The 11,131-nt window shown below is 43.9% G+C and overlaps 1 protein-coding gene across 2 annotated transcripts in view; it reads right to left on the minus strand.

Moving 5' to 3' along the window:
• Window positions 1-1,871, minus strand: part of HIPK2 (homeodomain interacting protein kinase 2) — a 216,836-nt gene extending 214,965 nt beyond the window's left edge. For both annotated transcript variants that reach the window (XM_089527934.1, XM_089527933.1), the window contains exon 1: window positions 1,642-1,871. In XM_089527934.1, the coding sequence (XP_089384060.1) occupies window positions 1,642-1,660 (19 nt within the window). In that variant the 5' untranslated portion in view covers window positions 1,661-1,871. The remainder of the gene's footprint in view (window positions 1-1,641) is intronic.
• Between the last annotated feature and the right edge of the window lie 9,260 nt (window positions 1,872-11,131).

Raw genomic sequence — 11,131 nt, forward strand, 5'->3', positions numbered from 1 at the left:
CTCCCCTCCTTTTAAGGTTTATATTTTAGGGGGAGGGCTAAGACCAGAAAATAGACAGGGGATATTTCTCTCAATGGAGTTTCCAACTGAAAATAGGAGGGGGGAAACCCCAACTTTATGGTAAGCTCCAACCCAATCTGGTTGGAAATTGAAAGAACCACCGGCATTCATTGAAAGCAAGGGGGGAAATAGGTATATTTGTGATTTAAGGAACACAGTTCTTTTCTTGTGATGTACGGACTGCTATAGACTGTCCATATAGAGAGAGACACTTTCTTATGTATATGTATATTCTTTGGATGTATGGACTGTCTATACAAAGAGACACTCTCTTTCTCATATGTGTGTGTGTGTGTGTGTGTGTGTATTCTTTGGATGTCTGTCTATACAGAGACACACTCTTTTTCTCTCTCACACACACATATTAGGGAATAAAATCCATATTCAAGTTTTTCTCAATTTCTCAACTGAAAATAGAGGGGCGGGGGAAGAGAGAAAAACCCAACTTTATGGTAAGCTCTAATCCAAACTGGTTTGAAACTGAAAGAACCAACAGCATTCATGGAAGGCAATGGGGGATATTGGTGTACATATATATCGAGAGAGAGATAGAGAGAGATAGAGAGAGAGAGAGAAAGGTATATTGGTGATTTAAAGAACCCAGTTCTTTTCTTGTGATGTATGGACTGCTACAGACTGTCTATACAGCGAGAAAGACACACTGTCTCTCGATCTCTCTCTCATGTACACACACACACACATGCACATTTTCTCTCTCTATATATATATATAGTATAGTATAGTGTGTGTGTCTCTCTGTGTGTATAATTTCACCTTTTCATGCATTTTTTAAAATAAAAACCCTCTCCACCCGCAAAGCCAGTGCAACCCAACCCAGAATCCACACACACCCGAGAGAGAGAGAGAGAGAGAGGATGGGAAAGGCAGTCCTGGCAAGAAAGTGACGCAGCTCGAGGATGTCGGGGTCCCTTTTGGTGTTTGTTTCTTCCAAGGCACCCGAAGCCTGGCTCGAGCCTCTCTGACCCAAGGCATTGTTCCGAAGCCCGGCTCGGAAAGCCAGACTTTCCCCGGATCGTCCCTCCCTCCTCCTTGTCTGGTCCATAGGGACCGGGGGGGGGCACACATATATGTATGTATGCCTTTCCAAAGGGGGCGGGAGGAAATACCGTAAACACACACACACACACACAAAACCAGTCCCCCAAACCGAGACACAAGCCCTCCATACAAAGAGGGCCAGAAGAGATCCCCCCACACACCCTCCAGAGAATTCACTGACATAAAGGAAAGTGTGTGTGTGAGAGGAGGAGGAGGAGGGGGAAAGGGCTCCCAATGGTCACCTTGGTCGCCTTTTTCTTGGGCTGACCGGCTCCCCCACCCCCCAAGGAAAAAAGGGAGAAAGGAAGATCGTCAGGGGAAGGAAGGAAGGAAGGATGGAAGGAAAGGAAGGGAAGGAAGGAAGGAGGGAGGGAGGAAAGAAGGAAGGAAGGAAGGAGGGAAGGAAGGAAGGAAGGAAAGGAAGGCGGGCAGGAGGGAGGGAGAAAAACAAACAAAGAAAGAAAGAAAGAAAGAAAGACGGACGGAAGGAAGGAAGGAAGGCAGGCAGGCAGGCAGGCTTACCTTCGTACATGGGGGCCATGGGTGCGAGATGCTCTGTGATGCATGGCAACGAAAGGGGGAAAGAAAGAAAGGGAGCAGGGTTTCAGGGACCCCCTCGTCGTCTCCCGCTCTCCTTCTTCCTCTCCTTCTTTCTCCTCCTCCTCCGTGGCCCCTTCCCCGGCTGCTCCTCCGACTCAGTCGCAATCTGCCATCTTGAGCCGCCGAGGTCTGCTGCTGCTGCTGCTGCCGCCGCCGCCGCTGCCAGCCAAGAGCCCAAGCGATGCCTCCTCCTCCTCCTCCTCCTCCGCCGTCCTCCTGCTGCTGCTGCTGGGTCTGGGTCTGGGGGTGCTAGTGGGGCCCTGGGCCTGCATGGCTCCTGGGGGCCCCTCAGCGAAGGGGCAGCAGCGGGGAGGGAGCCCCGGCCCAGCAGCCCTCCATCCTGCCAAGAGCGGGCAGCAGGGGCTGGGGGGCTTTCGAGGGACCCCCCCCCCCTGGCCTGGGCTGCGGGCTTCTGGGCTGAAGAAGGGCCGGGGCTTGGCTTGCTAGACCTCGGGGGGCCCTAAGCACCCCTCCCCTCCTCAGCGCCGCATGTCGCTCGAGGGCTGCCTTTTCCTTCAGGCGCCGGCTGCTCTCTCTCTCTCTGCAAAAGTTGCCGGAGAAGGAAGAGAGAGAGAGAGAGAGAGAGAGAGAAGGAGGAGGAGGAGGAGGAGGAGGAGGAGGAGGAGGGGAGAGAAAGGGGAGGGGAGGGAGGGAGGGGCAGGCCCAGGGAGTTTGCAGCTAATCAAACGCCGATGGCACGGATCGGCCTTTCCTCCCCCGAAGGAAGGAGGGAAGGAGAGCCAGGCCCCCGAGGGAACAAAAGCCCCGGCCCCGCAGGCTGAGAGGCCGAGGAAGGAAGGAAGGAAGGAAGGGGCCGGGAGGGGAGGGAGCCTGACAAAGGCATCCGAGGAAGGAGACTTCAGTCTGAATGAGGAAGTAGTCAAGTAGCCCTCAGTCTGAATGCATCTGAGGAAACATCTGAGGAAGGAGAATAAGTCCAAATGCATCTGAGGAAGCAGGCTTCGGCCTAAATGCCTCTCAGGAAGTACACTAAAGTCCAAATGTATCTGAGGAAGTAGGTTTCGGTCTAAATGTCTCTGAGGAAGCATCTGAGGAAGTAGGCTTGAGTCTAGGAAAGCTCATGCTGCCAACTCCTTTCTTCCAGTGAGTGCCAAAGGGGCTACAAGACCTCTCCAGACACTGAGTCTACAGACTGACAGGGCTGGATCTGGGCATTTCCCCCTCCCCACCATTCCCTTTGTTGGGGCAAAATGATGACCCAGTAGGTAGGTTGCTGTGTGCCTCCATGTCTCGAGTAACAAACCTATCACAGGGTGTTCTTGGCCAGTTGCTTCAGAGGGGGGTTTGCCACAGCCCTCCTCTGAGGCTGAGAGCGTGACTCACCCAAAGTCACCCATGGATTTCCCCCAGAACTCTTGTGGTGTGACTCCAAGTCATTTTGGACTTATGGCGACCCTAAGATGAACCTATCATGAGGGTTTTCATGGCAAGTTTCTTCAGAGGTGAAGGCTTTCATGGCCGGCATCCATAGTTTTTGTGGGTTTTGGGGGCTATGTGGCCATGTTCCAAAAGAGTTTATTCCTGATGATTTGCAAGCATCTGGCTGACATCTTCAGAGAAATGCCAGCCACAGATGCTGGCGAAATGTCAGGAGTAAACTCTTCTAGACCATGGCCACATAGCCCAAAAAACCCCACAAGAAACTGTTTCTTCAGAGGGTTTTTTGCCATTGCAAGCCTCTGAGGTTGAGAGTGTGTGACCCAGTGGGTTTTTATGCTCAAGAGGGGAATCAAACCTTGGTCTCCAACCACTATGCCACACTGGCTCTCTGGTAGCTAGCTAGGGAGGTGTGGTGGTATTATTATTATTGTTATTATTATTATCACAGTAGCTCAGTGGAAGGCAAGGGGAAAAACCTCTGAAAAATCTTGCCAAGAAAATCTCATGTGAGATTGGCCTTAGGGTTGCCATAAGTCAGAAAAGCCTTGGAAGCACAAAGCAACAAAAGTTGTGGAAAACTTTAAGATGCTGGGGGCAAAACCCTTTCTTCTTCCTTTTCCTCCCTCCTCCTCTTCCTTCTTCTTCCTCTGTAAAGTGTGGACCAGCATAATGATGATACAGAGCAATTTTAAAAGGTTGCTGTTTTCCATCAAGTGTGCTTCAGCATAGGAAGGCATGAGGAGCGAGATGCCAAAAGTTGTATCTTGTTGTTGTGTGCCTTCAAGTCATTTCCAATTTAGAGCAACCCTAAGGGTGAACCTATCATAGGGTTTTCTTGACATGTTTCTTTGGAGTGTAGTGGAGTCTCCTTCCTTGGAGGTCTTTAAACAGAGGCTGGATGGCCATCTGTTGGGGATGCTTTGATTGAGAGTTTCTGCATGGCAGGGGGTTGGACTGGATGGCCCTTGCGGTCTCTTCCAACTCTATGATTCTTCAAAGGGGGGGGGGGGGTTGCCACTGCTTTCCTCTGAGACTGAAAGTGTGTGACTTGCCCATGTCACCCAGTGGGTTTCTATGGTCGAGCAAGGCTTCGAACCCTCGTCGCCAGGGTCCACCACTCAAACCACTGCATGACAGCCCTCATAAGGGCGCATCTACACTGTACAAATTATGTAGTTTGATGCTACTTTGTAGCATCAGCCAATGGAATCCTTGGATTTGTAGTTTTGCAAGGTGTTTAGCCTCCTGCCAAAGAGTGCTGCACAAAACTACAAATCCCAGGATTTTGTAGGATGGAGCCATGGCAGTTCAAGTGGTGTCAAACTGCTTTCTTTCTACTGTGTAGATGCACCCCAAGAAGAGCCTCCGTCATCAGCTGCCCTGCTCAGGCTTTGCGAACTCAACAGCAGTGGTTTCTTTAATAGAACCCATCCATCTGTAATGTGTCTTCCTCTTTCCCTAAAGAGTCTTAGCTAGGATTTCTCAACCAGGGTTTTGCCAGAGCTTGTGACTGAATAATTATGATTAGCTATAAATCTAATAAACTACCTAAATACCCTAAAAGCATCAGATCCTGTCTGGTCTTAGAGACAAAGCAGGGTCAGCCCTGGTTAGTACTTGGATGGGAGATTGCCTAGGAATACCAGGTGCTGTCAGCTATGTTTCAGAGAAAGAAACTTGTAAAACCACCTCTGTCTGTCCCTTCCCTAAGAAAACCCTGTGAAATCCATGGGGTCACCATATGTCAACAGGTGACCTAGGATTCTATGACCTGAAGCCATACACACATGCAAAAAGACAATATATTTTATGCGGGGGTTCCTTGAGACCTGAAAATTATTTCCATGGTTCCTCAAGGGTACAAAATGTTGGGAAAGGCTGCTCTAAGCAACAAAGACTTTTCCTCTCAATTATAGAAATTCCATTAATAAAACTTTATTAGTACAGTCATCCCACGGGTCCTTTATCCACAGATTTAACCATCCACAGCTTTAAAATATTAATACAGTGGGCTGGGGTTGGGGCAGAGGAGTCCCATGAAAGTTGTAAAACCACAAATAAATAAACAGTACCTTTTAAACCTGAGAGAACACCTCTCTGGTAACCTCTAGGCCCTCCTGCAGAACTCTATGGTCAACATCTGGCAGAATTTGACCATAGAACCATGCTGGAGGACCTACAAATGCCTAGAGAAGCATCTTCTACAGGAATCTTTAGGTCCTCCAGTGCAACTCTATGGTCAACTTCCAGCAGAATTTCTCTGCAGGACTAGAGAGAACATATTAATCAAACCTGCAAATAATCAAAGCTGCAGATCTATAGATAAGGATATAAATTCTAAAAAGCAAGCCCTGATTTTGCTATTTTAAAAAAGAGACAGCATTTTACTATACTATTGTATTTAATAGGACTTAAGCATCCACAGATTTGTAGAAGCTGCAACCAAACCCCAGTGGATGCCAAGGGCCCACTGTAATACTGATTCTAAAATATTTATATTTCACTCTTGGCCCTGTCAGATTTCAGAGTTGTCGTTGGGTTTATTTATTTTTTTACAGCCATATCAAACTCTTACAATGCATCACAAGTTTTGCAATACAGTATTTGGAAATAAAATAAGACAGAAGTTCCCTCCCTGTTTAAGCAACGTGCTTCATTTTCTATTTGCATTGCTTGTTTCACATAGGCAAAAACTGGTCTTGTTTCCAAGTTGTTTCCAAGTTGCAGTTCTAAGTTGTTACTTCTTTTCTTCTTTTTGGTCATTTTTTAAAAAAGTGCTATTAGATGGATAGATAGATAGATAGATAGATAGATAGATAGATAGGGTGTATATGTATGGCATTTTGAAATGCTTTATGGATCCCACCCACCCTCTCCTTGAAAAAAAGCCACATCAAAAGAGTGTCTCTGTATTGAGAATGACAGGCAGGGAGCCCCCTCCTGTGTTCATTTTAAGCCATCCATCTCTTTTGCTCAGTTTCTGTCCTGGCACTGCCAATTCTTTTCTTGTAAATTGTCTTCAGGGCATTTCCCTGGGGCTGTTGGCAAAAGCTGTCTGTTGCCCTTGCTTTCTATAGAATATAATCCTATAGAGGTCTCTGAGTACAGTACAGCTACTCTGTCACAGTACATAAACTGGCCTCTGACTGACCTGAGCCAAAGTTTCCCCAGGCTTTCCTTATAAAATGGCTTCTGATCATGGAAGGTCAATGTTTATCTTTCCTTTATCTTTACCTTGGAAGTCCTCTAGCAGCAGTAAAAGCAAACAACATCCAACAAAGTGATCCTCCATTAAATTCTACATAATTTAAAAGAATGTGCACTTCAACAACTATCAAAATGTTTTCAAATGCAAAATGAATATAACACATCTGATCAAAAAGTAGTAGTCAGTGAACATGGCCACATCATATGCCACAAAAAAACAATGGCTGCAGAAATAATCTAGTTTGACACGCTTTGTTTGCTATGGGGCCATCGCCCAGTACAGTTTCCAGAATTCCATAGCATTGAGCCAGGGCAGTTAAAGTAGTATCAACCTGGATTATTTCTTCAGTGCAGATGAGGCAATTATTAGCATTACTTTACTGACATCAGTTGGTACACCTGGAACTTCTATTTTTGCTGGACCAAATGTAGTTTGAGGTCTAAAAAGATTCACGCTTTAGCTATGCACAAAAGTATATTTTATATAATGTCAGCTTCAACAAAATGTATTTTTGAAAGTATAACCTGCATTTATTAATGTATATATGTAGCCCTTCATATCCTAGGTGTTTCCCTTTCCTTGCTTATTTAATTAATTAATTAAATTAATTTGTCTGCTATTTTTTCTGCTTTTTTCTTTTCTTTTCTGATCCTAGCAAACAAGCTGTCAGTTAGCCAGATAGTTAGTGATCAGCAATTCATGTATAAATCATAATTGATATATTATGATTATGAATTATTGTCTGTTAATTTCTTTCTTTCAGAAATGCCAATTTCTTTCTTTCAGTCTCAAAGGTGCTACAAGATCTCTCTACGTACTAAATGTTATTTATTTTTTAGACTGTTCAATGTATTTTGTGTATATTATCTCAGCGAGTGACCCGACAATCCTGTAGAGCAGACCAATGTTATAAACTCCTTTATCTTGAAGATAGGGAACTGAGTCTAAGGACTAGTCTAGACATAAGCATATTATGTGAATGGCTGCAGATTTTTGCACATCCACAGTAATACTCTATGACTCTAGAGACCAGGGTTCAACTCCCCACGGCCATAAAACCTACTGGGTGGCCTTGGGCAAGGCACATACTCTCAACCTCAGGGGAAGGCAATGAATGGCAAACCTCCTCTTAACAAATCTTGCCAAGAAAACCCCATGATAAGGCAGGTTTAGGGTTGTCATAAGTCAGAAACGACTTGAAGGCACATAACAAAAATAAGCTGCCTTGAGTCCCCTTATGTGGGTAACTGGTGGTTTATAAATGAATAAAGTAAAAATAAAATATATGAAATTGCTTCTAGAGGAGTAAGTGTATGGTAGAAAAAAGAACTACAAGTCTTTTGTGACCTTAAACACTAGCCATAATCTTTGGATGAACAGGTCCACAAATGCTTACACCATTAGGAATGCCTTTATTTCTTTAATGTGCTGTAAGATTAGAGTGACCATGTGACCTACCTGCAGAGGACAGTCCTCTATGTGACTGGCTGTCAGAGAAAAGCTGTCAGTTTAAAAGAGTCCTGTATCTGAAGAGCTCTCTGGTTCTACTCCAGCTTTGGTTACAAGGTAAAATATTCTAACTAGGGAGATCAGGAAACTTAGCTGCATCCTTGTGGCAGAATTAATTCAGTTTGACACTATTTTAACTGTCATGGTTCAATGCTATGGAATTCTTGGAACTGTGGTTTTGTGAGACATTTAGCCTTCTGTGTCAGAGAGCTCTGGTGCTACAATTCCCAGAATTCCACAGTACTGAACCATGGCAGTTAAAATGGTGTCAAATTGGATTATTTCTGCAGTGTGGATTGTAGTCTTAAATTTGCACATCAACAATTAGCAAGATGAAGAGACACATTAGTGGCCATCTGGTCCTAGTCTTCCTTACAGTGAGCTGTATTATATGCAGAGCCTGGAAAAATTACTTTTTTGGACTACAGTTCTTAGAATTCTGGGAGCGATAGTTTAAAAAAAAATGTAACTTTACTCAGCTCTGGTGCTATCTGTGTTTTAAAATGACAGCATCAAGGTCTTGTGGCACATAACGAGTAACATTTTTCATGGTATAAACTGTTATGGGCTGCAGGAGATGTGTGAATTACTATTTTAATTAAAGTTATTTGTACATTTGTGTCTATATTTCTAAATTAGCATAAGCAAAAATAAAACAAGTCTGTATCCTCCTTTCTCCTCTCTGTTTTTTTTTTTTTGGGGGGGGGGGATGTGCAAGTAGGCGTCCCATATAAGACTCTCTGATTTATCCCTGAAAATCCATTGGATGTTTGGAGGATACTGAACCAGTTCCAAAATGTTCAGTGAGATTCTGAATGATGCTCTGCAATTTAATGCCTGTGAAAATTACTAATTTCTGATTCGTTTGCATGTATATTCTACCTTTGAGAGCCAGCCTGGTTTGAATGTTGGACTGCGACTCTGAAGACCAGCTTGGCCATGAAAACCACTGGTTCACCTTGGGCAAGTCACACTCTCTCAGCCTCAGGGGAAGGCAATGGCAAACGTCCTCTGAACAAATCTTGCCAAGAAAATCCTGTGATAAGTTCCTAGCAGGGTTATCATAAGTTGGAAATAACTTGAAAGCTACAGTACAAGTGAATATCAAACTATCCAATATTTCAAAGATGAAAAGTGAGACATGTTTGGCCAACATCAGAGTGTAGTCAAGAAGGCAGAAGCTATTAATCAGGAAGAATACACTCTTGCCAAGATCACCTCATAATAGGTTTGTCTTAGGGTTGCCATAAGTCGGAAACTTCTTGAAGGCACCCAACAACAATATTCTGCCTTTCTCCCCATCAGCTCAAGGCAACTGCCTGGTTTTTGCTTTCCTTCTCCATATTTTGTTTCACAACAAACCTATGCAGAAGGTCAGCCTGAGAGACAGCCTGAGAGACTGAACTGCGTGACTCAGGGAGGATTTGAAACTGCATCTCCCCAGACTTAGTCCAACTCTCTAACCGCTACACCATCCTGGCTCTCAGTGCCACTTCTCTTTGAGGGGGAAAAAGCGGATGGTGTGGTGCTTCTGTGCAGGTGTCCAGATGCGATCCATCTAATGCAACAAGATAAAAAGCCACCTGGAGGAAATGGGGGGAAAAAACCTTGTGCTCATTACATTTATGATACAGTTACAGTTGGTTAATCAACAACCATTCTGCTCATGCCAAAAGAGGCACTCCAAATGGTACACAATAGCATTTTAGAAATAATAAAATACAAAGTAAAAATATCCCGCAAGAGCAAACCAAATTAATTTAAAAGATAGAAGTGTGTGTGTGTGTGCGATTGTTTCATGTACAAGTGTGAAATGTAAGCCAGGTTTTTCTCGGATCACAGTGACCTGTCCCATGACTCCACACTGAGACTATGATGACTTCCTGACTTTGACTTCCAGGAGGTATTTTATTAATCACATAACTCTCTGCTCCTATAATAACTGGAGCCCAATTGTTTGGCTAGGTAACCAGCATTTTTTATATTTAGCTCTTACATCAGACACCTTCTGGTTCCTGAAACCTGCTTAGAGCAGCAGCAGGGGCAATCTTCACATTTGCAGGGAGAGTTTTGTGTGTCATCTAAGGTGGCTGCGGACAGAGAGAGGCAAACTGAAGCTCTCTTCAGATTATTATTTCTCTGGTCTTCTGTCCTTGGGTTTCCCCTTATTGCTGCGGTAGCACTAGCTTTGATCCAGCTCAGGAGTTTTAAGTTGGTTAAAAGGTGACACACAAACACAAACTGATTACATCAAAAGCTGTTAATCTAGTTGACTTCACTTCTAAGAAAACATACTTGTCTTCCCCACCAAATAAAAAGAGTTTTTAAATTGGTAGCACAGAAAGCTTCGGAAGCATATTGTGATTTTTAAAAAACAAAAACACAATATACCTACATTTTTGTTGTTGTCCTTGTGTGCCTTCAATTCCTTTCTGACTTACGACGACCCAAAGGTGACCCTATAATGGGATTTTCTTGGCAAGATTTGTTCAGGCATGGTTTGCCATTATCTTCCCCTGAGGCTGAGAGCATATGACTTGTTCAAGGTCATCCAGTGGGTTTCCATTGCTCAGCTGAGATTCAAACACTGGTCTCCAGAGTCATAGTCCAATAGTTAAACCACTATGTAATGCTGGCTCTCCAAATATATATGTGTGTATGCGTATGTGTGTGTGTATAGATGGATAGAGAGAGAGAGAGAGAGAGACGGGCAGAGAGACAGACAGATATCTTAGGATCTTAATACTTAAAGGAGTGCCTCTTCCTATATATCCATGCCAGAGGTAAGAATATGGGGAGCAGTCTTGTCTATGTGGCACCACAGTTGTGCAATGTCTTCCCTTTGAAAGACCGATTAGCACCAATCTTGGTAACTTTTCAGTGCCAAGTTGAAACATGGCTTTTGGGCCCAACCCAGCTTGCACGTGCGTTATTGTTGCCTTTACTTTAAATTGTTTGAACGGGTTTCAAGTTCTCTGTTTTTTAATTGATAAAACTAATATATTTTTTAGTATTTTAAAATGATTGTTATTACCAACTGTTTTAAATTGATTTTATTTGTAAGCCACCCTGAGATCTTTGGATATAGAATGGGATAGAAATATTTAAATAAATAATTAAATAAATGCAAATATCTTTTCAAAACTGGGTTTTCAAGATGGAGGGTTCGTATTGCTGCCAGACAAAAGGAGAGTCCAACTATCCAACTCATCTTATTTTGCAGGGACGGTCCAGATTTATTCTTCTGTCATGCCGCATTCTCAACTGCTTTTGAAATGTCCTGATTTCTCTGTC

This window comes from Sceloporus occidentalis, unplaced genomic scaffold, assembly GCF_023333645.1.
Source record: "Sceloporus occidentalis isolate IW3139 unplaced genomic scaffold, rSceOcc1.0.p SCAF_5, whole genome shotgun sequence".
Lineage (NCBI taxonomy): Eukaryota > Metazoa > Chordata > Lepidosauria > Squamata > Phrynosomatidae > Sceloporus > Sceloporus occidentalis.